At 30.6% G+C, this 26,092-nt stretch overlaps 5 protein-coding genes across 7 annotated transcripts; 1 reads left to right on the top strand and 4 right to left on the bottom strand.

The window, feature by feature from the left end:
- The first annotated feature begins 2,766 nt into the window (after positions 1–2,766).
- Positions 2,767–4,750, top strand: LOC115722412 (uncharacterized). Its single transcript, XM_061103911.1, has 2 exons — positions 2,767–2,966; positions 3,152–4,750. Exon 2 carries the CDS (start codon positions 3,160–3,162, stop codon positions 4,483–4,485), a length of 1,326 nt encoding a protein of 441 aa, XP_060959894.1. The 5' UTR covers positions 2,767–2,966; positions 3,152–3,159; the 3' UTR covers positions 4,486–4,750.
- A 1,347-nt stretch (positions 4,751–6,097) lies between these two features.
- Positions 6,098–9,027, bottom strand: LOC115722443 (uncharacterized). The gene is made up of 7 exons (XM_030651653.2): positions 8,717–9,027; positions 8,253–8,333; positions 8,116–8,153; positions 7,911–7,990; positions 7,086–7,166; positions 6,562–6,670; positions 6,098–6,417 (listed from the first exon to the last, which is right to left on the bottom strand). The coding sequence occupies exons 1-7, from the start codon at positions 8,972–8,974 to the stop codon at positions 6,276–6,278; spliced, it is 789 nt and encodes a 262-aa protein (XP_030507513.2). The 5' UTR covers positions 8,975–9,027; the 3' UTR covers positions 6,098–6,275.
- Positions 9,028–9,619: 592 nt separating this feature from the next.
- LOC115722417 (uncharacterized) lies at positions 9,620–13,827 on the bottom strand. Its single transcript, XM_030651619.2, has 12 exons — positions 13,676–13,827; positions 13,474–13,582; positions 13,333–13,396; positions 12,493–12,594; positions 12,336–12,400; positions 12,092–12,169; positions 11,719–11,798; positions 11,414–11,630; positions 10,940–10,995; positions 10,674–10,769; positions 10,349–10,532; positions 9,620–9,953 (listed from the first exon to the last, which is right to left on the bottom strand). Exons 1-12 carry the CDS (start codon positions 13,747–13,749, stop codon positions 9,822–9,824), a joined length of 1,257 nt encoding a protein of 418 aa, XP_030507479.2. The 5' UTR covers positions 13,750–13,827; the 3' UTR covers positions 9,620–9,821.
- Positions 13,828–14,608: 781 nt separating this feature from the next.
- On the bottom strand, positions 14,609–20,440 carry LOC115722457 (uncharacterized). 2 transcript variants are annotated; one of them, XM_030651673.2, is made up of 5 exons: positions 18,074–20,440; positions 16,955–17,205; positions 16,799–16,844; positions 15,869–15,975; positions 14,609–15,069 (listed from the first exon to the last, which is right to left on the bottom strand). In XM_030651673.2, the coding sequence occupies exons 2-5, from the start codon at positions 17,162–17,164 to the stop codon at positions 14,830–14,832; spliced, it is 603 nt and encodes a 200-aa protein (XP_030507533.2). In that variant the 5' UTR covers positions 17,165–17,205; positions 18,074–20,440; the 3' UTR covers positions 14,609–14,829. The 2 variants fall into 2 exon arrangements, with proteins under 2 accessions (XP_030507533.2, XP_030507534.2); XM_030651674.2 differs by lacking the exon at positions 18,074–20,440 and adding an exon at positions 17,989–18,055.
- Positions 20,441–20,583: 143 nt separating this feature from the next.
- LOC115722448 (uncharacterized) lies at positions 20,584–23,672 on the bottom strand. 2 transcript variants are annotated; one of them, XM_030651658.2, is made up of 7 exons: positions 23,521–23,672; positions 23,202–23,245; positions 22,246–22,529; positions 22,081–22,159; positions 21,559–21,674; positions 21,009–21,287; positions 20,584–20,921 (listed from the first exon to the last, which is right to left on the bottom strand). In XM_030651658.2, exons 2-6 carry the CDS (start codon positions 23,215–23,217, stop codon positions 21,030–21,032), a joined length of 753 nt encoding a protein of 250 aa, XP_030507518.2. In that variant the 5' UTR covers positions 23,218–23,245; positions 23,521–23,672; the 3' UTR covers positions 20,584–20,921; positions 21,009–21,029. The 2 variants fall into 2 exon arrangements, with proteins under 2 accessions (XP_030507518.2, XP_060959892.1); XM_061103909.1 differs by lacking the exon at positions 23,202–23,245 and having other exon boundaries at positions 23,521–23,613.
- Between the last annotated feature and the right edge of the window lie 2,420 nt (positions 23,673–26,092).

The following is a 26,092-nucleotide window of genomic DNA, read 5'->3' as shown; positions in this document are numbered from 1 at the left end:
TTTATTGATTTATTTATTATTGTTATAATTATTTTTAATGTTAATATTTGAGACTATTTTGTAGTGTGAGCTTCTAATAGTGAAGAGAAACTTGATTAGGACATGATTGAAGATATATATATTTATGTAATATTCTTGTTTAGATTTTTACAATATCTTCTCATAATTCTTTTTGCCATATGCATATATAAATAAAGATTTTCTTTTTGTATATTTATTGCCCTTGAAAAAATCTCAACAACCCAAACAAATACAATTTATTGTATTATTTAATCAAAATTGCACAATTAAAAAAATAAAAGAAATAATAATAATATGTTGGCATATAAAATTAGGGGTGTTCACAAATTGATTTGGTCGGAATTTTCATATTTTATAAATTAAACCAATAAGAATGGTTTGAATTTGTTCGAAACTATAGTTTAAATAGAGTTTATAATCATTTATTTTTTAAAGTAATTGTACTATTTATGAGATTGTTATTTTTATATTTAAGATTATGCTTTCAATATTTCCAACAATATAGTACTCTAAAAGTATTTTTCACCTTTATACTATTTTCAAAATATATTTCTAAAATTTTATTTTTTTAAATAAGAAATCTCGAAACATCTCCCTAAAGAGCAGAAGAGCTCCAAAATGAGAAAAAAATACAAGATCATATTATTAATCAAATGACCTCTCAGACGTACATTGTCTTAAATACAAATTAGATATCAAGACCTCCACACCTTATTAGTGGCAATAGACAAAACAAATTTAGCAAGAGTATAAACAGCAACATTAACAGATTTAGAACAATAAGCAAGACTAGCTACATTAAAAAGAGCAAGATTAAGCTTAAAGATGTATCCAACGAAATATAATTATTAATCTTATAAACCACATTCACACAATCTGACTCAAATTGAACCTTGTCTAAATCAAGAAGACGATATTGAAACCTAGCATTACCTTCATTGAATGCCAAATAGCCAAACTGATGACTACACCAAAACTATCACGAATCATAATACCCATACTACAAAAATCACCAAGCTCCACAGAAGGAGGCACCCATAAACGATTAGTCAAAGAAATAGAGGCCGAGATTTAAGGCCAATTTTGAGATTGGGTGGGCCTTATGAAAAAAAAAAAATTATTGGACCCTTTATTTAAAAAAAAACATGCAGTATCTTCAAAAATTATAAAAAATTATGTTCAATTTTAAATGGAACGGGTCGGCCCTAAGCACGGGCCTAGCCCTCCTTATCACCCAAAAAGTCCCTGACCTAAAGATTCGCTAGCTCAAGAGATATCAACTTTTTCTTTTTTAATTTTCTAATATATTGTACTTATTTTAAATATATTATATAAATATTTTCACATATCTACACATTTTAAAAAATAATTAATTTAATGAAAAATATTTTATAAATATCAAATATAAATAATAAATTTTTAAAAAATTTTAAAGTAAAGAAGCAGTTTAAAATAGAGTACTATCTCTTCTATTTTAAAATATTTTTAAGAAAATCTTTATTTACATAATTTAAAGTTTTTTTTTTATCTAATTTCATTTAATTTTATTAATGTGCTGATTGTTCATGTATTAAATAATGCTGCCATAACTTTGATATCTAACAAGTTATACTTCCAAACTTTGACATATACCAATTCATATCCTTTAAACTTTTATCCACGTCAGACTTTTGTTAGTAATATTGGATAAAATCCTTAAATCAAACAATCTCAATGTTTAGAAAATTTTTTAACTACCTTAAAAGTGTAAGAAACATAATTTAGTACATATCAAAATTTGGAGATAAAGATCATAATTAGCCTAATTTTTAGATAATTACATAAAACACTGTTTTTTTTTTTTTTGTAAAAAAAAATTATATTTTTACGTTCAAAGATATTTTTTTATATTTTTACAGAGTTTTATAAAAGCAACACAAAAACAATAAGAAAACTAGATAAAAGTAACAAAAAATTAACATCCAAACAACATCAAATCAACAAAAAAAAATATCATACAAATCAACACCAAATTAACAAGAGTACAACATAAAAATATACCAAAAAATCGTAAAAATATTTAAAATTTCGTACAATTGTATTTTTATATTTTTTTTGTTTTTTTTTTTTAAATTATCCCTTTTTTGTAAGGTGATACAAAATTAAATAAAATAAAAATTAAAAAATTTAATATCTTTTCAAAAAATTAAGAATCACTAATAATTTATTGGAAAATTCTACAATGCACTCCCTTAAAATGGATATATTGATGCATCCTTATCTGTTTTAGCATCCGAATTAATTTTTTAGTCAAATTTTTTCTCATGGTCATGTACGTTATACTTATTTCAAACATCCTGCTAAATTTTAAGAAATTTGGAAAAGTTTAACATGCCGAAAATTATGTTCAAACAGTGTGTTGCACGCGTGACTATTTTATTTTATACGCGTGTAAAATAAACTGTTTGAACATTATTTTCTATATTGTAAATTATTCCAATTTTTTCAAAATTTTGTAGAATATCTTAAATAGCTATAACGTACATGAATATGAAAAAAAATTAGACTAAAATTTTTTTCTGGATGCCGAAACAAGTTAAGGGTGCACCAATACATCCCTTTTAAGGGGGTGCATTGTAGAATCACCCTAATTTATTCAAACAAAAACAAAAAAATCACTAACAATGAAAAAAAAAAAAAAATTGCTTTGGAACAAAATGACAAAACTACCCAAGTCCTCTTGTCGTCTTCCTTTATCCTATTTTCTTCACTAATTTTCCACTCCAATCCAAAAACCAAAAAAAAAAAAAAAAACTGTTAACTAAAGTTCATTCTCCAACTTCTAACTACTCTACTCTGGAACTTTCACTCTTAATCCACTTCTTCTATACTTCACTTGTTTCAGATCAATCCCTTTTCTCATCAATTTCCATTTCTGGGTTATTCTCAAAATTCTCCGGTTCTAGGTAAGAACCCTTTCAATTATTGCTTTTTCTGATCAATTCTGAAACTTTTCTTCATCTGGGTATTTTAAATTTAGTATCTTTTTGTTGTTATTTGAGTTTTTACGAAAATTTTCGATGCAATTCAATTGGGTCATTGATTCTTAAGAGAAAAAAAGATAAAGATTGAATTTTTATTTTTATTTAAGTGTTTTCAATGATGCCCGGTAGAAGAAAAAAATGGACTGAGGCTGAGGAGAGAACTTTGATTGATAAGTATGGTGAAATGGTTTGTGATGGGAGTTTAGCTAAGATGAAAACTAGGGAGAAGAAATTTAAGCCTATTGCTTGTTATGTGAACTCAATTCATAATGTTCAAGATCCTATTGCTCATCCATGGCAATGGTCTTGGAAAGATGTTAGTACTAAGGTTCAGAATATGAGGCATCAGTATTTGTTGGTTAAGCAGAAGATTAAGAAACAACCACTTGAGTGTAATAATAATAATAATAATAATTCAAGTGGTGGTGAAGAGGAGTTTGATTGGGTTGAGGGGCTTTCACATTGGTCAAATTTCTTGAGATATAAAGAGGTTTTTGGTGATGTTGGGGTTGTTATGTCTAGTAATGGTGGTAATGATTTAATGGGTGTTGTGAATGGAGAAGGTGAGAATGGTGGAGGTTTTGTTGGGCTTGTGGAGTTTGGGCAAATGGGTCATTCTGGTGATGGGGATTTTGGAGGAGGGATTGAGAATGGGGTGATGAGTTTGGGTTTTGAGTATGATGGTGAAGAGGGAGAGGATAATTATAATGGGAATAGTCGGGTTCGGGAGGATGGTGATGATGGTTTTGTGTATGAAGAAATGGAGCAAAATGGTAACAATTTGATGAGTAAAAAGAAAAGGAAGAAAAAGGTGTTGAAAGGGATGATGGGGAGGAAGACTTGGGGGCTTTTGGGAAGCCAGTTGGGGAAGTTGAGGGAAACCGAGAATAGGTTTGAGCATCGGGAAGTGGAAAGGGAACGGGAAAGGCAAAGGAGGGAGAGTCTTAGGATGGAACGTGAGCGAGAATGGGAACAAAGATGGATTGAGAGGGAAAAGAAGAAGGATGAGAAGGAGAAATGTTGGGAGAAGTTGCGTATGCAGAGGATTCAAGAGTTGGAAGTTATGGAAAAGGAGAGTGAAGAGAGGGAAAGGAGAAGAAGAGAAGAGGAGTTGATACATGAAAGGGAATGGGAGGAGAGGATGAATAGGAGGAGATTGGAATGGAAGACAAGGATTGATGAGATGTTGAGTCAACACCGAGCCGAAATGGGGCAAATGCAGACTCGAATTCTTCATGAGCAGCAAAGCCTTACCAGTCAATTACTCGGGATAGTGTCTCAGTGGACTACTCATCCGGCTGCACTCTCTGATCATACGAGCGCCAGCAATCATTACCTTTCACAAATGATGCAGAATTTGCACCATGTGAACAGCTTGGTTCATGACGATGCTAGGGTCGAGGCAGAAAATCAAGATGACCAGTTTATCGTCGATGGATGATAGGCATTGTCCAGGACAATGATTTGCTCAAGTATGCAAGAAAGTTTGCATTAGAGAAGTAGAAAAGGTCAGCTGATTGTTATATGGATTCTTATATCTATATCTATATATTTGTACTTTACATTTAGATAATGTTGTACAATCTGTTCAGTATGAATTGTCTCTAATAAGGACCAAGAAAATTTATTTTATGCATTTTTCATGTAAACCATATTATCTAATATGAATAATTTTTCCCAATTTACTAGTTCAGATAGCATAGTATGAACTTCTTTTCCTTTTTCTTTTCTTATATTTGATTGGACATTATTTCAGTTGAATGAATATTCAAACTAGGAGTTTCCAATTTGTCTATGTCTTTTACTAGAAATTCTTCTTCCTTAAGGCCTTGTTTGGACCTTAGATTTTAAGAGGAAAAAAAAAAGAATAATAAAATCCAAATGATTATACTTTTTTCATGTTTGAATTGAATCAATAAAGTTAACATCTTCTCATTTTATCTAATGATGTTTTTTTAGTTATTGTTAAGGAAATTTTTGGCATAACTACTCAAAATTTTCGAGTTTGTAAACGGCATAGACTCAATTTTAATAAAATTGTAGTTTTCGTTAGTACAAATTGTATTATTGTCTTAATCTGGATGAAAACGTGATGTATAAATTACTTCCAAATCTTTTGTCAACTCATTTAAAAACTAAGTTTGGCTACAAATATACTAACATAGTCTGTATTGACAGAACTAGACGAAAACTACAATTTTACAAACATTGAGTACTTACACCATAAAAAAAATCATTAGGTGTATACGCTTACAAATTCAAAACTTTGAATACTTATGGTTTACAGTGTCCAATATTGTTAAATTCTTTAGGGAAGCTTAAATTGTTCGAAGGATGACAATTATATCGTTAATCAAAATGAAACATCATATGTTTGAGTATACCCAAATACAACAAACCAAACAGTCTCAATAATTGTTGGTTTAATAGTGAATGTCAAACTCTATTCTATTCAAGATAAGATAATGACTATGATTGCTTTGAGCTGATATTTGGAGATGTACAAGAAAATTCAGAGTAGGATCAATCTCTTTTTGATAGAGCTGTGCATTAGGCCTTAGGTTAAATAAAAAAGGGTCTTATATATGAGAGTAGTAGCTAGCTCTTGCGACAGAGCTGGGTCTCTCGAATATCGAGCAAATTTGTTCTCTTTATCATTCTAATATCAATATAACTGTTGTTTGGCTCTATTTTGCTACTGTTCGTACCAAAAATAATAGGAAACTCCTATCAATCTTTGGGTCATTTCGAAATAAGCTTATTTTGCCATATTTATGTTTGTTCTCTCAACATTTTCTTCTGTACTAAGATAAGAAGATGTATCTACCATTGTATAGTCATATAGATAATTTGTGTTGCACAAGCCCAGTTGTTAGATTTCTTTTGCCAAATAACAACAGTGTACATAATATTACATAATATATATATATATATATATAATAATAATAAGTAAATGCTGTAAAAAGCTCCAAACAAATTTGAGGGCAGTGTCTCACTTTTACCAATAATCCCAAGAAAAATAAGATTTTAATACTTTACTTGCCAAAAGTTAATTACACAAGTAATGGTGACATCCATTCATTTATTCAATATACATCTTTACATTCTTATTGTAATCAAATATTCACAAATGGAACAGTAAGATTAGGCAAAGTATTCAACTTTCTCTATGTATATATGTATATATATAAATATACAGGCTTATTTTTTAAAACCAAGGCAGGAATGAACTCAAAACCAATCCACATTTTCTGTTGAAACTTTGGCTTGCTTCTTTGGCTTTTGGTATCTATTGTTCTCATATTTTGATTTAACTATAAGACCGTACAGTAAATCTGCTTCAGCTGAACAATCATAAGGCATGTTCATGATGCTACAAAATCACACACAAAAATAAAGAAAAATAAGGTCGAAAAACACTCCATGAGCTAGCAACTGCAGAAATCTGAATTAGCAAGTTTTCGTGCTGAGAAACTAGATTGTATTAACGGATAATAAGCGGGGAAGATATGATTACCTGTCAAGTAACTCCTCTAGGATAATTCTCTGGGAATGTGTAACGTAATGAATACAACTTCTCGGGCACTGACCAACAGCAAGCTGAGCTTGGTAATCTTCACCGTGTCCTGATTTTGGAACAGTAATGGGGTGAGAGTGATTACGTTTTCTTTTGAAGTTAATCAGTCAATTTGATTTCATGTGTGGGTTTGTATGTTTATTATGGTTGTTGTTGTATTTGAATACCTAAATACTATTCTGTTATATATTTTTAATGGATTACTGGTTTGTCTCAAATGTTTTGGTGATATGGGTTTTTATATCAGTGTTGGAGTTCACAAATTATTCATTTTCATGACATGAGAAGAAATCTGGGCTCTCAAAATTCGAAAATGGCATCTCGAAATTACAAAAAATAGTAGTCAGTTCGTTTTTGATCTTTTAATGGGGGAAAATGATCTTTGCTTTGAATTTTAAATTCATATTCATATAATCTTCTGAAAAGAGTAGCAGTTATGAATAAACAGAAGGAACTGAAGAAACCTTGAGAAGTTGCAGTTGCAGTTCCAGTAGATGCAAATGTGAAGGCATGAGGGGCTCTTGTTACACATGAATATGGGCACCCTGCAATATGATTAAGGAACGATTATCAAAACAGGAAGATCATACTTCTTTTAAATTGATAAAACCAAGTTATAATTTGATGAACCAGTATTTAAGACTAGCATTTTGAGGAGTTATCTTTTGTAGATTTACCCCGGTGTTCCTCCTCCGCAGAACCTAAGAACCTAAACCTATAATTAGAGTGAAAGCAAGGAAACAAGAACGATAAGTTCCTCAACAAGTGGACTTCTCATGTCTGTTTTTCCAATCAGCTAAGCATTGTTTTTTGCTTGTTGTTCTTGGGTTTTGGTTGTCTCTAGTTTTGTTGTTTTACTAAATTTTGTAACTACCGTTTTTTTCAGCCACAAACGAGGCTTTGGTCTATATTAATAACGGGGTGGGGTCAGTCTAAGACAAAATGACTCTTTTTCAAAAAGATATGCTCCTCAACAAGTGAATGAACTACGGGTGTAGGACACGACCGATAGGAGGTTTGGGGAGATGTTTTCCCCGCGTGGTAGGGGGATCGAGGGAAAACCCCGGGGAATGAAGGAACGTACTCCAAAGACAAGTGGCCCGCTTCTCTTTTCGAGAAAAAGAAAAACATGTTGATAAATTGATAATTTAGTTGATACGAATGTTTATAATTTGATATAAACAATGCTGACTCTAAAGTGTGGGGTATTTTCCTAAAGTTTATTTAGAGAATTATATGAACACTTCAGCTAAAGAAATGGAAAGAAAATGAGAAAACCAATCAACTACCTTTCCCAACACAAAGAGTCCCATTCACAAAGAGATCCAATGCTTCACATTCAGGCTTCTCAAAAGGATCTAAACATTCACTGCAAACAAACATAATAAGTTTACAGCTTTAACTGCATATTGGTTTGGTTATTATACATAAATACAATCAAACCAATATGTATTAAATAACATCTGCAACTGCAACCCACTTCAAAAAATTTACCTTTCAATAATCTCCAATCGACTGCAATTGGATAACATCTGCATAACATAATCATGTTATTTTTCTTAATCAACAACCATCAACCAATAACCATTGGAGTAACGTATAGACATTATTAGAATTGGCCATTATTTTACCTCATAAGCTTGAATAACACGTCGAATCATTGCATCAGAATTTTGCCCAGTTCTATTCACATCTGGATGAAACTGCTTCACCTATATATATAAATATATATTAATAAAAAAGATATAGGACTTCACTTTGTATAACAATAATAAAATAAAAGGTAAGTACACTATCAAGATTCAAAAGGTTGTTTGGGCAAACTCCTTATTTGTTTAGGCATTAAAGAAAGTATTTTAGTTATTTTTCATAATATTTAAAATTACTTATAAATTTTTAGAAAATTTTATATAACTTATAGTGTAAAAAATAAAGTTGAGAGAGTAACTTACCACTCATTTAATATATCTATTTATATATATATATACTCTAAAGTATTAAGAATTTTCTGAAAAAATTAGACTAAAAAAACTTTACAGAAAGAGTGTCCTTGTCCTATAAATTTTTCCTAAAATAAAAAAGGAGAAGAAAGTACTTTGTGGCGAAAAGCTGCTTTGATTTGGGAAGGTGAAGAGGTGGGATGGAGTCCAAGAAGAGCATAAGCTGAGTCAATGGAGGAAAGAGGAGCATCATAATCATAATCATCATTAACATCGTTTTTGTTACCATTAACTCTACATTTGAAATTCAAACTCCTCAAATTGTTGCCACCATTGATATAACAATTTGTATTTGATAATGATAACAAAGGTTTTCCAAATAGAACAATCCTAGATGATAATAATGTCTCCATTAATATGTACTCTTCTCTTCTACTATCTTTTTTTCTTTAATATTTTGTAGATGGTGATGGGTGGGACCATGAATTATGCATACCACAAATAACTGGATATTTTCTTTAATTTCTGAATTATTAAAAAAAAAGAATTTATTTTTAAGTTGTAAGAGTGTGCTTTTACTAAATTATCCTCATCTTATCATACTGAAATTTAAAAGAGAAAAAATAAAATAAATTACCTCTCCTCCCTCCCCTGACCTGTTCTTCTTCTCAAATCCCAACCTCTCTCAGGCGACCGCTTCCGCTTCCTCCGGCGGTTGGCGCTTGTGGTGCAGCTCCTCCTCCTCGACGGCTTCATCCATGACAACAGTGCCAGCTAACAGTTGTCATTATCATAAGTTTTTGAATGGAAAACAAAAGATTCATGCTTTAAATAAAATGCTACTGATCTAAACAATTCAATTAAACTATATACCTGGGGTAATATAACCAACTGATCCTCTAAAAGAATCTTTCAACAATTCCAAAGCCTGCTATATATATGATCCACCATATCATTGAGTCCTCTTGGAAGATACCCATTCCCTCAATTCCTCTTTAAATACTCACAAGAATGGATATAAATTATGTAAGAATAGCAGATAATTAAGAGCAAATAAATGGTCAAGAAACTAACAAACCTTTATTAAAGGGGGAAAAATGGACACTGAATTACTTATAAAGGAATAGAAGAATATAATAATTTGTAAAAAACAAGTAGCTTAGTTTTACAAATCAAACAGACCATGAATTTCTTTTCAGATTAAGTACATATGACTTCTAAAGTGCAAAATAAAATTGTTTAAGGTGACATATTATAGAATCATGGGTTGCTCTTTGGGGTCTCATCAGACTCAAGTTCTATCTGCATTTGTATAACAAGTATTTTCTCAACAGCATCCACAAAGCTTGACAGATTTTGCCGAGCATGCGCTGCCAGCGAATTCGCCGCCTCCTAAATGAAACAGAAACCAAATAACCCAAGAACCCAAAAGAAATTGTCAGTGATCAAGTTATTACAAAACCATTTTGAGACTACACAAAAGTCATTACTCTTTTTGAAAATAAAATCCAGAAATATATAATACCCTACTGCAAACCTATTTATAGTTCATGAATTCGTAGTTGTTTTTAAGGTTAGAGAGTAATCTCAAAGCCACAACTAGATTTATTGCACTACACACATACATGTGCAACTTAAATTGAAAAGAATTTCATATGAGAAAAGGATTTCTCCAACATTAATTTTTTTAAGAGTATCTTTTTATAAATTCATGAATTCCCACATGCATAAAACAAAAGGACAACTTTACATGCATGAAAGAAAGGTAAAGGTAAAGTACAACCCACCTTAACCTTACATAGAAAGCTTAACGATATTCCTTTTGTGTCATTGTTAGAGCTCTTGAGAGATATTAGCTTTAATGGAGAGCTTGATTCTGGCCAACCTTGAGAAACTTTGATCAACGCATCAACTCCCCCAACCAGGTGAGCTAATATCATCTCATCTTTATCCAGGTATTCCAAGGAGTATCTACTTACAAAGTGCAATGCTATTAAAACTCTTGGTTGACCATAGTAATACTTACTCAAACCTTAATAATTTACTGCAATTATGCTATGATATTTGGAATGATTGTAAGTTATGTAGAGAATTGTGTAGTAAAGTTCTTACCGAGATTTATTTGCACTCTTCACCACAAGTTGCCTCATCGTGCACAAAACAATTCTGTCTTGTACTTTTGATACAAACCACTGCAATGAAGATTGACTGCAAAAGGCATTTCACATAGCACATTACACATGATTTTCTTTTTCATAGAGTGACTAAGTCTAGCAATCAAGTAAAAGTAAAACTTCTTTCAACTATCAACTTATTTTTTCAAGAATATAAAACAGAACACTTGGAAGCAATTAGTTTGAAAGAATATAAGTACAAACCTGAAATTCTTTGCAGCATTCAGAATATCATTTATGTATATATCATTTGGAAAAATCTGGAAATCAGACAGATTATTAGTATCCATTTCAAGTATTCAAGCTAAGAAGTAAATGGTATAAAGTGCTCTTGTCAATCATAGATAAACATAAATCAAAACAAAATAGATAAACACATCATTTGTAAAATATATGTATATATAAATACAAAGAAAATACCACTTCACAGATTTTAAGTAATTACTTAAGTAGCTTAACACAAGCACTTTTTTTTTACTTGTTTATTTAATTCAACAAGTTCACCACCAAAAAAAAAAAACATATTCAAACTATATGATTCGGGAGTAGACCTAATCTAATAAGAACACAAGATACAACATACAAACTAAGTTTTAGTCCTTTGGCCTGTAAGACATGAGTTTTGGTAACACTAAAATGAAATTGTGTGTCTCTTCCATGTCTTAACTGAACACTTACCTCAACGTTTTTCGGCTCTATGGTCCCTTCAACGACTTCAATCATCAACTGATGCTTCAATTCCAGTGGCACATCGACAGCTTCAATATTTTGTTGAGATAAAAAGCTTTCTAATTTTGGAATGTATGTCTGCAATGACAACCTAATGCAGTTTTCATCAAATGCGGTGACTTTTATACCAACAAAGGCATCTTCAACCTGCTCTGTGGCATCAAACCTACAATCACAAACAGGTTAAGCATTGATCTAAATATGAATACATGACAAAATACGAGAAATGTCAGCCTACAGTAGCGCAGAATTACCATTTGCATACAGAATCTAGATCCTCTAAAGTCTTTAAGATGGTAGTTTTCTTTTCTATCCGATTCTCAAGTTCCAATAGCTGCATTGTATTGCAGAAGATATTTCATAATGGTTAATAAAACAAAAGAGCCGCTATTCATGATTATATAAACATTAAATGTGTTCATATATTGGAAGAAGATTTTCATTAACAATAATCATATTTTGACGTAATATTGAGCAAACGTTTAGGACAAGAAAATAATTTATTTAAATAGCCATGTTTCCATGCACACAAGTAAATTCCAGCAAGCAAAGATACATAATCAACCAAGCAATTTTCCAAAAGAAAATACGTATATATGGTTTACAATTTTATTCTTTAAAAATAACCTCTAATTTTTTTCTGCCATAAACATTCATTGAAGTCGAATGGCCTTCACTGGTTGCCAATTTTACTTTCTCGAGATCCTACAAAAATCATACACAAATCATATGTACTTTCTTTTTCCAATTACACAAATTAAATTATTGGTAATTTGAAAAAGAAACAAAACATTGTAACAACTAGGAAGACAAGAAAAAGTCAATTTATCCATATGATTTATATACACATATACATAAAGGATGAACCAACCTGTAGAGCAGCAGAGTCCAATGAACATTTCAACCCCTCAAGTTCAATCTCCATTCGACTATAGTCTACAGACAAAACTATGTTTAACTCACAATATACTTTTCTTTTATAGATAATAATGTAAAGCAATGCAATATGATAAACTGTGTCTCCTGACCTTCAGCATGAGTTCTTGTAAGCATTTCAATTTCTTGAGAAATCATGGCGCTTTCAGCCTCCACTGTGCTAAGCTCCTTTCCCAAGTGTTCCAAGCATTCATCTTCCGAAAAAACAGCACAGTTATCAAAAACAAAACACAACCCAATACATATAACACAATAGACAATAGGGAAATTGAGGAATAATGAGAAGAAGAGAAAAAATGAAGATTCCATTTCTTTGCTATTTATTTCAAACACCTCAACGAGCTAGCCATAGAGTTGTGACTTAGCACAAACAATCAAAGGATTTGCATATTGTAAATTTTGTTAAACTTTACTTTCGGGTAAAGTTCAAAACTGTTTGTTGTACCTTAATGAGTTTTCGGCTTTGTTTGGACCTTGAACATTAACATGGAAAAAATTTAAGAAGGGAAACTAATTTGAAGGAGTTGTATGTGTAAAGGAGTCTAGTCTAGATAGAACTGTACTCAAAAATGTAAAGGAGTTTTAAGTGTGTTGGTGGGGTTTGCTCCTTTGTTTGTTATTGGTTCGGTTTGATTAATAGAATTTTATTTCTTGATATAAAAAAAATAATTTAGAAAAAAAATGAAAGATAATGTTTAGCATAAATTTTCATAAAATCCCATGAAAAAATAATATAAATTTGATATGTAATTGTTCTAAATTTCACTAAATTATACACTCAAAAGTTTTAATTTTTCTAAAAATAGAATTCTTAATTTATTGATTCAATCCAGAGAAAATGGAATCTATTTTCCATTTCTTAAAATCCAAGCTCCAAACAAGTCCTAAATTTCAAGAGCAACATTTTTCTTCTAAAGAAGATTTCAGCTTACCGATATCTTTATCTGTTGAAAAACCAACATTTGACCACTCCGATCCTAATTCCTCCATTCTTCTCTGCAATTCCCCATTCCATTCCATTATAAATACAAAATAATGTATATATAAATAACAAAATTAAATAGCAACCAGACCTGGAAATCGAGAGCACAATCCTCGAGTAATTTCTCTGAATCTAAAGGGGATAACTCCGATCCATCTTCATCAAGAACCCTAAGCATGTCTTCCAGCTCTCTCGCTCGACTTTTACATACAAAATTCAGAAAAAAAAAATCAAAAAATTTATAAACACAAATGAGTTCAGATTATTACTTAGTATTATTAATAGAAAGAAACCTTCGAATTGCTTCGAGCTCAAGCGGTGGAGCTGACGAAGAAGAAGAAGGAGCGATGTCAATGGAGTTTTCCATAGCTATCTTCAAATTTGCTCACTGTGAAAGTACTCTTCCCGCCCTTTTCGAGAGAAATGCTCAGAGAACGAAGGCCAATCGATTGGGCTTGGCCTTGGGTTTGGGTTTGGGCTTGGGCTTGGGTTTGGGTTTGGGCTTGGGCTTACCGTAATGGTTTTTTTATTATTTCATAAATAAATAAAAGAAAAAAATTACAAAAAAATACTGTTGTACGACATTTTAAATATTTTTTATTATTTTTATGATTTTACTTAAAAAAAAAATGCGATCTTTATCAGTATTTTTTTTGTTATACTTTTGTTAATTTATTGTTGATTTTTTGTTATTTAAATAATTTTTTTGAACATGGTAAAAATATAAAAAAAAATTACAAAAATTAGTATTATTATTAATTTTTTTTAAAAGAATTTACTATTATTACAATTTTTGACCAAAACAATACATAGTTATATTTATTAAAAAATTTACATTGCAAAAAAAAAAAAATAGAAAAATGAATAGTTATAGGCATCGTCTACTCTTTTTTTTTTTTTTAAATGAAAGTCATTTTATTAAACGAAAATTTCTGTTACCAAATTAGGTAACAACTTAACTAGAACAGTGTCCAAAAAATCAATTAATTGTACGCATCGTCTACTCTAGTAGTACTTATATTGTAAACATTTACGAATTTGTAAATATTTGTTACAATTCTATTTTTTTTTTTTTTTGTAATTAATTTATATTACCATAATTTTCAATTTTTTAAAAATATTACCATGTTACCAATTGTCACAACACTTACATTTGCAACAAAGCCATCTTGTTGTAACAAGTTACCAATTAATTCCAAATTAAAGTAACAAAAGACAACAAAACATGAAGAACTAAAAATCAATGATAAAAGGCTCAAAAGCCATCTTGACAGTTGAATTAGAGCATTTTGGTAGTTGCTCATTTGAACCAAATACCAAAATAGAAATACTTTTGTAGTCCAACAATACAAAATGCTGAAATTTTGTAACAAAAATCATCTTCACTTAACCTATTTAGTCTAACTTATTTCTTAGAAGACATAATTTGTTTTCTTCTTTTCTTAATCTAACTCGAAGTTGGAAGGTAAACCCGAATGGTGTCTCGCTTCTTGAGTTTTTGGCGACATGTTGGACATTTCTTTTGAGTAGCAATTGCTGTTTCGATGCATATCTTGCAGAAAATGTGGCCACATTTTGTTGAAGTTTCTTCGGTTAGTTGGTCCATGCAAATCCCGCAAATGAAGGAAGGTGAAACCACCGCGGGGATAGTTTGGGGCGATGGTGGAGCCACGGGAATGTCAGTTGCCTACGATTAGAAACATGTGAAATTAGTTCTCAAAATCTTGAAGACCAAAAAAACGAAACATGAATTGAAATTTGCGTTCGATTAAGATTTCAAATAGAGAGATTTCTTTCGTCCAAGAAAACTTATCATCTATTGGAAGGACATGTTTAGCTAATTTATAAATCGTAACATTACAATTATGAATAACATGAGAAATAAAAGAGATAAGTTTTAGTAGGAGAAGAAAGCAAGTAAAAATGTTATGTTGAAAACTCATCGTTTATCTGAAAGGGTATGCTTACCTAATCCATGAACAACAATATTAAAGTTACGACTAATATGAAAAAGACACGAGACAAGTTTTAGTGGCAAATGAAAGCAAAATCATCAGCTAAGGGTAAAAATGTTATGTTGAAAATTCATCGTCTATTTGAAAAGGTATGCCTACCTATGAACAATAATATTAAAATTATGACTAACATGAGACGAGACAAGTTTTAGTAGCAAAAGACACAAGATGACTTGAAAGTTAACTATTTTAGTAGCAAATAGTGTCTCGTGTCCACACCGCCTTTTTCTTTAACACGATAAGGAGACTTGAAAGTTCGAAATCCCGATTCTCAAAATCCCATATACTTCATCAATATGTAAGGATATGTAAGTGAAGTTCGAATAGCTGTGTCAAATTCAAGTTGATTATGTATTTTCGAATTAAAATGCGTGTGTAACTAATCTATATGTATGCCTATATGTTCAATGAATGAATACTATAATAGTAACCAAAGACCTTAAACAATATTAACAAAGAAAGGCTTCTTACAACATTCTGAGTTTTGTTGAATTCTTCAATGTTCTGGCCAACCTCCATTCTGAAACATCTAGGATCATTTGGATAAATCCGACTACTAAGTTGTGAAATTTCATATGCTGTATAGAATAGTTTCAAAAATCAGGTCAAGCACACTCTAGTTAGACACCAAATAATGTAATGATTTTGTCTTAAGTTGAGTAGAAATTATTTCCAAGGTCTATTAGAAATGTGAACAAGAATAAATGTTACAAGAAGTGTTTCTTATAATCTAAAATGAGTAAATAGTGAGGGGAAAATGGCTCGCAAAATAGTCTTCAAGACAATCCCGTCATTCTATCAAGAATTCTCGATATCTTGTAGAGAATTCTCAATAACTATAGAACAAAATAATTGTGCAAAGCGACTATAAAATGAAGACTATTTTACCACCTGGAAGTGTCATAATGTTATTGATGTAATTAAGTATCAGATCTCAGATAAATTAATTTAATAATTATTATAGAATATCGTTAATTATTTACTAGACGCTAACTCTAAGTGGGGCCTTATAGCAATGATTTTTGCCAAACATCCCATTCGAAAAAGATTTACTCGGATCAAATACAATTTTAAACTACATGTGAGCAAAAACACAATGAAAATGAAGAAAAATATGTTTCAAAAAAATGAAATAATTGAACTATAGAAAGGGTAAAAGGATTTATATGATCATTTCCTCTATTGCCATTCAATTGGAATTTAAAACAAATACAAATGAAACAAAGTAGTAATGATAAAAAAAAAACATCTAACAAACACAATAAGATATGGATATAATAAATATTTAATATTAAAATTTTATTGTCTACTTTATCGGAAGATACTTTCTTATGTCAGTCGCAACGTTAACATTAATGAATTAATAACAAGAACTTAAAGCAAAAAGAAAAAGATGTTCACCTGTCCTAGGAATTTCCACTCCATTACGCCTTCTCCGAAAATATGTCTTGGCCAAATCAAGATAAAGAAAACACGAACACGAACACAAACACAAAAATCAGCTAGAAGCAAAATACAAGAAATGACAAATCTCACAACTGTTAATTAAGATCAAACCTCTCGATATTTCGATGGCGAAAGGATTACAACATTTTCAGTACTAGCCACAACAACACCATTGGTGGTAGGAGCTTGTTGTTCTTGAGATTGAAAATGACCATTTCCTTGGTCTTGAATTTCCTCACTAGGAGGAAAATTGTTAAGGTCCAAGTTCAATGATGTGCCATTTCTTGACATGTTTCCTTCTTCACTTTCGGTTGAGTTCATAACGAATCCAACTCGAAACTCCTCAAAGGCCAAAGCTCTTCCTACACAACAACAAAGTTCAATTCTTAATCAACAAAAGATAATCTTAAGTTTCATTTGGTTCTAAGAAGTAAGAAACACTAATAGAAAAAATTAATGGTTATAAATTGTAACATCAATTTTTTTTTATGACAGTATATATTGTAGTTATAAATAACCGAAGTTTTCTTTTTTATAATTCTAAACAATTTAGAATACTGAAATCGGAATTCAAACAGTTGATTCACATGCTTATAAAACACAAAATAATTACGTGTACAACAGACTGTTTGAATCTCGATTTCAACCATGTAAATTATTCAGAATTTTACGAAAACTTGTGAAAGTTCACTATAACTACACATATTATTTTCATATTTTGCTCAAGGATTATAAACACATATCATAGTAAAAAGGCCCTATATAAATATAAACACACATATTATTTTCATACTTTGCTCAAGGATTCAAAACTTGATTTAACCAAATAATTGAAAGTAAAAGTAAACTAAGATGCAAATATAAGGCCTCAAAACTACAAACAAGAGCACATAAATAAAATGATAAAACACTCAAATATCACTTCAAAACAACAAGAAAGAAAAGTCCTTTCTTTTTATCAAAAAGTCAAAGAAATACTCAAAACCCACAAAACCAAATTCCAAGTTCCAAAAAATAACCACAATCTATTGTAATATAGAGATACCCAAATGCCTCAAAGTAAAGAAAAAGCCATAAAATTACACAAAGAATCAATGAAAATGAAAAAGATTGAAACTTTAGAAGAAATATCAGACAATGATTACCTTACAAGAAGAGAAGAAGAGGAAGAAGAAAAGTGAAGGAATGAAAGAGGAGAAGAGATAAGAAGAAGAAGAAGAAAGCATATACCTTTATAGGAGGAGAAAAAGGAAGAGAGTTATTAAGAAACATAAATGTGAGTTATAATATATCATCATATATGAAACATGAATGAATGAAACGGTAGCTAATGAAGAAATGAAATGGAGTGAGTGAGTGAGTGAGTGAGTGAGTGAACGAGTTTGGAAACATATCACTATTCCTCCTTCTCACCATTCACTCTCTCACTCTCTCAAGTCAAACATTGTTAGTATATTTTCGATATTTTTGGCAGTTTATGTGTTTTTTTTCTTTTTTAGTGTGTGTTATTCTATGTATTTACTTAACCTTTATTTCAATCAAAACACTAAAAGTTACACTAAAATTACATTTTTTATTGTTATATTATTTTATTAAATTAATAAGATTGATTTTATATTGGGTAAATATCAATTTGAATCCACTATAAATTGGACCTTGTATTTTTTAAAACAGTACCGAATACTACTCTGAATTGATTTTCTTATAAAATAAAACTTAATAATAACTTGATATATAAGAGTTATGACAAAATTGATTAAGTTTTCTACATCTGTTTGTACTAGAAAATATCTTCAAGTTAGTCATATTAAAAAAACTGAAAAAATTGAGCTATGAGTCCTATTTGTATTATTTGAGAAAATACAAGATCTATTTTATTATTTAACAAAATAGAGAATCCAATCGGTAACTTTTACAAAACACAAAATTCAAATGGTATTAACCCTTTTATTGTTTAGAAGAAAATATTTATTTTGTCAAATTCTACATTTCTATTTGATAAAGGTTAAATTTGTTAAGTTATATTTTGTTTCTCTTAACGGACGTTATACAAATGCAGATAATATTTCCAGCTCAGCTTGCAGAATAAATAAGGAAGTTCAAAGAATAAATTTGTTTCTATTGTTTTAGGTTATTATACCTCCAAGGAGAGTTATTGTGGATTTTTAAATGCCACCTTTTTGTTTCCTTAAAAACAATGCGGACAGTTTTTGCCAGCTTAGCCCACAGAACAAATGTAGAAGTTCGAAGACTAATTTTTTTTCTTTTTCATTGGTTTGGATTTTGTTTTGAGGGAATTTATTGTGGTTTTTTAAATACTATCTTATGATTCCCTTGAAGTAATTTAAGGTCATTTAAAACGTGACTTACTTTTCTAAATTATAACACAATTTTAAAATAATTTAACAATCTATGACTTATCAAAAAAAAATATCTTTTATATATTAAAATTTACCAAAGCACTGTAAACAACTTGAGAGAGAGAGAGTGAAGGTACTTAAATTTGCTTTTAAGGTTGTTTATGACAATGTTACTCACATTTTTTATTTGATATTGCACGTGAGAGTGACACGTAGCAACTCCGGAGAAGGTATTTGTTCACTATGTGCTACTTGTTTACCCGAGTAGTACATAGATGTTGAAGCTTCATCATTCGCTTGGAAGCCCAAGCAATGATACCTTCATGCGGAAGTCCTTTATGAAGAGCTCTTGATTGCTCTACAAAGGTACAAAGATTATAATGTTGCAAGAGTTGGGGACCATTCGTATGGCACATGTGCCTACCTCTGATAGATTGGGTAGATATCTCGGAACATATCTCCCCTTATGTACAACTGATAGTGTGAAATAATCAATCTTGGGAACTAGTGGTGTGCTACCACACTATCACCACTTTCCCAAGGAACATGATCTTCCACAGTACATCAGAAAGCATAAATTCTGAAGAATGAAGGGTGGATAGTATGTGTGATAAGCAAAGTTGATCCAACTCACCATGTAGTTCACTCAAACTTGTGCATTTATCTATGGTAAATGACCACATTAGTTAGTTAATCATGCTTCCAAATGTAATTTTAGGTTGTAGTTTACAAGCCCTAACACCATTCTGCCTATAAATAAGGCTAGGGATTTTATATAAAACAAAGTCATGTTGTGCATGTTGAAAGGTTTCAAATTGGAAGCCTTTCAATCAATACTATTGACTCGTAGACTAGGTCAGCTCTTTAGTCTATACATGTTTTAGTGCAACTCTAATATTAGAAACTCTTCATCTCTCATTTCAAGTGCAACTCTAATTCATATATTGTGTTGTTGTAACAATGTTGCCCATAATAAACTCATCATCGCAGTACTATTGACTCGTAAACTAATCCTTTACAAGCTAATACATGTTTTAGTAACTCATCTAATATATATTGGAAATTGTTTTAGTTAACATTAGAAACTCATCATCTCTCATTTCAAGTGCAACTCTAATTTTGTGTTGTTATAACAATGTTGCCCATAATTTAACTAAGTTTGCACTTTCGACTGATAATGAGTTAACATCGCAGTGCAATATTCCGCCATCTATTTTGAATAATGTTCTTAAAGATTTTTATCGACGAACATTGATCTAAGTAGATAAGCATGTTCTTTCTCTAACAATGCACATTGTTAAAATGAAACACCAATATAGTGTCAAATTTTGTTCAAAATAATGACATTGTTGTTTGATAAAAAGATTGAAAAGAATTCAGTTAATATAATATAAATACTCCTTTATTAGCAAATCTAACTAACCCCAAGATTCCAAAACAAATACCTACTACACCTCTTCAACACTTTCAAAGAGTTGTATTAAGGTTGTTGTGTAAGAAATGTTTAAGAAACCCCACCCAATTGAATATTTGAAGATTTGAAGGAGTAAGTAAGTTCTTTTAAACTATACAAATACAAAATCCAGCTAACCAAAACCTATCGAGTTATAGATATAGCAACCCTCACCGAACAACAATCGTCTTCTTCTTCTTCGTCGAGTTATATATATATTTCACAAAATAATGGTATAATTTCCCCCCAACACAATACCTAATGCCTGCAAAAGAAAAACAAAACATAAGTTACCGAAAAGAAAAATTATTCGACGAATAAAACACAAGTTGGGAATGTTTAAGAGGTGTACTTGGCAATTATGAGTTCTCATTTAGATGCTGGTAGGAAGGTAGATCCTTATAATGTCTTTCATTCTAAGCTTGTGGCGACATGTCGGGCACTTGTGCTGAACTTTAATTGCTGCCTCAATGCATTTTTTGCAGAAAATGTGACCACATTTTGTAGATGTTTCTTCACTCATTGGACCGATACAAATCGGGCAATTGAAGGATGGTACTGGTGGGGGTGGTGGCGGCGGTGGTGGTGCTACTATCTCAGATGCTGCAAGTATGGGCGGGTCATTCTTTATCTGCATTAATAAACTTTCACTGTCAGATTTAGGACCTTAAATAATTGATACAGATGTCATCATTGTACTTGAATGAAATTTAAAGAGTCACATTTAAGACTTCTATGAAGAACGTCAGAAAGTGTTACAAAAATGTGGTATACAATGCGTTCGAGCCTACAAACAACGAAAGGGCTAAGTTTATTTTTTTTGTTTCGGCAATGTTCACTTCCATTTCTCAACAGAGTTTCGAAGCTGTGAAGAATGGCACAAAGGCACACAAGAAAATGACCTGATCAACTTTGGGACTCTCTTCTGAATTCATGTACAGCTCCCAGTTCAAAACTGCTTGATTTCTCAATAATCTTCTACGCTTGTTGCGCTGAATCGGATACGAAGTTGAAGCAGCTGCATAACAATCAAAATTCACAATGTTAAGTTTGGGCAGGAAAAGGAAGCAAGCCAAGCAAAAAATGATTCAAAAGACCGAAAAAGCCTCTATGCTGACAGAAGCATGACCGAGGAAAGAAAAAGAAAAGAGTAACAAAAAGGAAATCCAACAAGGGTAGCTCAAATGGTTAGACATGTGGTTTGCTCCTACAAGGTTCGAGGTTCAAGCCCCTCCTGGGTACCAACATAGCAATTGTTATAGTTTCCTAGTCCCCGAAATATTGTAGGGTTAGGCAGGGAACCTAGTTTCGAAAGAATAAAATCTACCTAAAAAGGAAAATGGTAGTCTTATCTAGTAAGTATTGTAAGTTCCATTCTCAAAATAGTAACATAGTAACTAGAAATAAGAGAGAGTATAACTAACCTGCACGGCTAGTGTTCACTTCGGTTCCTACCTCAGCCACCTCTCTCACCTCAAGGTTTCGGCTGGGATTGTTTTTTGCCTGTTAACAAGATTCTCAGTTAATAACAATGAATGGAATTATAGAAAATGAACAATGAAATGAAAAGGGAAGTATCATAAACATACTTCAGCAAATATTCTTGAGGAAATTATAGCAACATCATCATCGATGACCTCGAAATCCTTAGGAACAACCGAATGAGATCTTCCGAAATGATGATGATGATGATGATGATGATGATTATGCACATTAGCATGATGAGATCTTCCATAGTCAAAAGCAACTGGTGGATTATTAAGATCCAACTCTAACAACATTTTCCCTCTTTGTAAGTCACTCATATCCCCTTCTAGAATCTGTTTTAGTTCTAATTCCAATGGTGTCAAATTATTGTCAAAACTAATTGAACCTGAAAATTTATAAGAAAAATAGGTCAACCAAAAACCAAATTTATGTTAATATAATTGCTAAAAACAACCAAACAAATTCTCACAAAGCTAATATTTAGCTATCAAAACAAGAAAATCTGCTGAAATTGATAAACCCCATAGAAAATCTACAACATACAATCAATGATAAATGATAACACAAATTTATGCTTTATGTTCTTCTTATTTGTTTCATGAGTACCTAAAACCTCATTTTTATCAACAAAAACAAGAAAATTTGCTGAAAATTTATAAACCCCACAGAAAATCAACCAAACATTTTAACACATAATTGTTAAAATCAACCAAACAAGTTCTCACAAAACTAGTTCCTAAAAATCAACCCAAAAAAAAACATTTATATCTCAAAAGAAAAACAAATTAATTGTTTCAAGAGTTCCTAAAATCTCATATTTTTCAACAAACAATTAATGATAAATGATCAAACATTTTAACAAATAACATGCCTACAAACCAAACCCAATAATAGAAACAACAATTACACAGATCAAAAACAACATTGAATACTTAGATTTGACATGATCATCAAGAAATTCAACAAACCCTAATCCAAAAACAGAATCAAAAATCAAAACCCAGATTAACCCCTTTGACTTTTCAACATCCAAACACTAATCAAAAAGTCCACGTACCTGAAGGATGATCCATTTAGAGAAAAACCCAGATCGAATTTCACCTTAAAAAAGATCAAAAACGTTGATGATGAATCAAAAAATCAAACAAAAACAAAAAACCCCAACAACCCAAAAAAATAATAATCAAATCCTTAAGAAATAAGTTAAGAATAAAGAAGCAGATGATGATGATTCAGAAAAATCTAGAGAACCATATCATATCATATCATATATATATATATACACATATGTATAAATATTAGATCTTGGATTGTGATGATGATTTTAAAGAAGAAGAAGATAGCTTGAAAGTCCTAATAAGGCATAAAGTCACTACCTTTATTTCTCTTTCCGTTTTTTCTTTTGAGTTTCCTTCTTTCCTCTCTTTCCACGTATGTTCATATTATAATTTTGAAAAATTTTCTTTTATATTTTAGTACACTTGTTTCGAAATTTTAATTTAATTTTTCTTTAATATGATCTAAATTGTCTATATTGTAATTGTTAATTTTATTTTTGGCATATTTAATTCACAAAAATATTTTATTATTTTCTATTAATTTCGGCTGGTATGTGATTAATATGGTTTCTTATTTTGTGTATTCAAACTTGGAAGGAAAATTGTCTAGCTTTCCTATTTTTGGAAAAAAGGTAAAAATGGTAAGTTTGGTTATCCATTTAGTTTTTATCTAACCAGCTGTATAATCTGATCCTGTGTTGAGTTTCCCATTTTCTCAGATCAGATTTCTTGAAGAGAAAACCGGAGCTAAACTTTCCTTTTCTATAAAAGGAAAGTTGTAGTTACTGCCCACGATTCTGTAGGTACAGAAACGGAAATTCCTGGACTGATTGAAGAATTATTTTAGGAAAGTTTCTAGTGGGCTGAGGTCTTGTTCAGACCGAATGTAAGCTGTCAATAAGATGTATATTCATTATAAATACATCTTATAGCAACTAGGTTTTGTATCTCTTTCATTCACTTTCAAATCTTAAGGAAAGAGTGTCTTTGTTATGTAGAGAAGAGTTGTTCGACTCTTACTCTGTTTATTTGTTGTTTGTATTGTCTTGAGTCTGTATTCAAGTCTACAACGAAGAAGAACATCAGTGCACCTTCGGGAGAAGGGTATTTACAAGCTTTCGAGAGATTGCTTTTGAAGTCTTGCATCGGGAGGATACAAGCACACCTTTGGGAGAAGGGTTTTACAAGCTTTCGGGAGATTGCTTTTGAAGTCTTGCATTGGGATGATACAAGCACACAACCTTCGGGAGATGGTTGTATAGGCTTTCGGGAGATAGCCTTTAAGCCTTGAATCGGGAGGATTCAAGCACTCTTCAAGGTGATCGAGGGGAGTTCGAGCTTTTGGAGTTTTATCAAGATTCGGTTAGTAGGTGGAATACATCAAGCTTGCGGCATACAATAAGAGAGAGTCTATTTATGCATAAGTCAATTACTTTGTATTTTTGATACCGATCTAATGAATCTTATCTCTGGGCGTGGCCTCGTGGACTAGTAACAATCTGAAAGGATTGTTGAAACCACGTTAAAAAATCTTGTGTGTTTTTACTTTTATGCACTGTTTGTTTTTCTGGGTTTCTCTGGAGTTACGAAAAACTGTTTTCAGTACTAGTTTCATTATTCCGCATTTAATTAATCACTTAATTAAATAATTAAACTGGGAATATTAAAATACGGAATTTCAGTAATTATCACGTGTACTATTTTTTTATTTTTTATTTTTAAAAATGTTGTTTAAGTTGCTTCTATAATTTTTATATAAGTTGCTATGAAAGTTTCAGTTGCGATTAAGATTACTCCGTTGATTATTATATAAATTTACGTAAAAATATATTAAATAAAACTATCGTGCGTGCAACAAAATATTTAAACGTATTGTAAATTATATTGAAGTTTTTGAAAATTTATAAATGACTCTAAATAATTATAATGTACATAATTAATAAAGAAAATAGGCTAAATATTTTTTTTCTAGGTGTGGAAAATAATTTTGTATGGTCGCAAAAACGATTATGAATTTCATTGTGCTATTATAATTAATCATTATGGTTGCAAAATGATTATAAATTTACGCTGTGCGACTATCGTGGTCAGTGGTCGCATAAAATAAACTAAGAAAAATTATTTTATAAATTTTAGTATTTTACATATAAGATCACTCACAACAGTTTCTCTAAAATAGAGAAACTTTAAAAAAATTAAAGAGCTGCACTAAAAACGCCCTATAACAAATGCTCTAAATTTCTTTTTTATTTTAAAGTTTCTTTAAAATGTACTATCTATGTTCTATATTTATAAAATATTATTTATTGCTTTAAATATATTTTATTATTTGTTTTGAATTTTAATAATTATTTTTATATATTATTACATACATTAATATTATATATTTGAAATGAATAAATTATAATAAAATTTAAAAAAAATTAAGTTTTGATGATATATTTTAAAAAAATTAATATATAATGTAATATAAAAATGTGTTGCAAAATAAAAAAAATTAAAATTTAATAATATATTTTAAAAAATAAAATAAAAGTTTATTAAGATTGCTCTAACATCTACCAAAATGCAAAACACTTATTTTATTTAGTTTTATAATAAATAAATAAAAATAGAAAATAAATAAGACAATTATGTCACGTGGATAATTAACCAATTATAATAAAACACGTGTGTGAATCTATGTATTAAAAAGTGTACATTAATGTTTTTTGTCTTTTTCTAAAAATATAAATAGTGTTGCTGTTGGATGATAAGTTGATATGATTATATAATGTCCAATTCACATTTTGTCTTTTTGACTACTTTTTTGTCTTTTATTATTATTATTATTTATTAATTAAAAAAAAAGTCAAAGCCGACTAAGTCGACATTAGTTACTGTTTTTTCA

This window comes from Cannabis sativa, chromosome 9 (genome assembly GCF_029168945.1).
Source record: "Cannabis sativa cultivar Pink pepper isolate KNU-18-1 chromosome 9, ASM2916894v1, whole genome shotgun sequence".
Taxonomy (NCBI): Eukaryota; Viridiplantae; Streptophyta; class Magnoliopsida; order Rosales; family Cannabaceae; genus Cannabis; species Cannabis sativa.
The sequence above is the reverse complement of the archived record's forward strand: the minus strand, read 5'-3'. Positions and strand labels throughout refer to the sequence as shown.

Bases quoted from the DNA above. Each gene is read 5' to 3' on its own strand.
- LOC115722412 (XM_061103911.1), top strand. From the start codon at position 3,160: ATGATGCCCGGTAGAAGAAAAAAATGGACTGAGGCTGAGGAGAGAACT.
- LOC115722443 (XM_030651653.2), bottom strand. From the start codon at position 8,974: ATGGAGACATTATTATCATCTAGGATTGTTCTATTTGGAAAACCTTTG. The intron at 6,671-7,085 runs GTTTCTTCAGTT...TTCCAAAATCAG, and splicing joins TGCAACTGCAACTTCTCAAG to GACACGGTGAAGATTACCAA. The intron at 6,418-6,561 runs GTAATCATATCT...GTGATTTTGTAG, and splicing joins CTAGAGGAGTTACTTGACAG to CATCATGAACATGCCTTATG.
- LOC115722417 (XM_030651619.2), bottom strand. From the start codon at position 13,749: ATGGAAAACTCCATTGACATCGCTCCTTCTTCTTCTTCGTCAGCTCCA. The intron at 11,631-11,718 runs GTAATTCTGCGC...TTGTGATTGTAG, and splicing joins CTAGATTCTGTATGCAAATG to GTTTGATGCCACAGAGCAGG. The intron at 10,770-10,939 runs GTTTGTACTTAT...TGCCTTTTGCAG, and splicing joins AATGCTGCAAAGAATTTCAG to TCAATCTTCATTGCAGTGGT.
- LOC115722457 (XM_030651673.2), bottom strand. From the start codon at position 17,164: ATGAACTCAACCGAAAGTGAAGAAGGAAACATGTCAAGAAATGGCACA. The intron at 15,976-16,798 runs GTGAACATCTTT...TATTCTATACAG, and splicing joins AGTGGAAATTCCTAGGACAG to CATATGAAATTTCACAACTT. The intron at 15,070-15,868 runs GTAAGAAGCCTT...TTCTAATCGTAG, and splicing joins TCAACAAAACTCAGAATGTT to GCAACTGACATTCCCGTGGC.
- LOC115722448 (XM_030651658.2), bottom strand. The intron at 22,160-22,245 runs GTATGTTTATGA...TCTTGTTAACAG, and splicing joins CCTCAAGAATATTTGCTGAA to GCAAAAAACAATCCCAGCCG. The intron at 21,675-22,080 runs GTTAGTTATACT...ATTGTTATGCAG, and splicing joins AGTGAACACTAGCCGTGCAG to CTGCTTCAACTTCGTATCCG.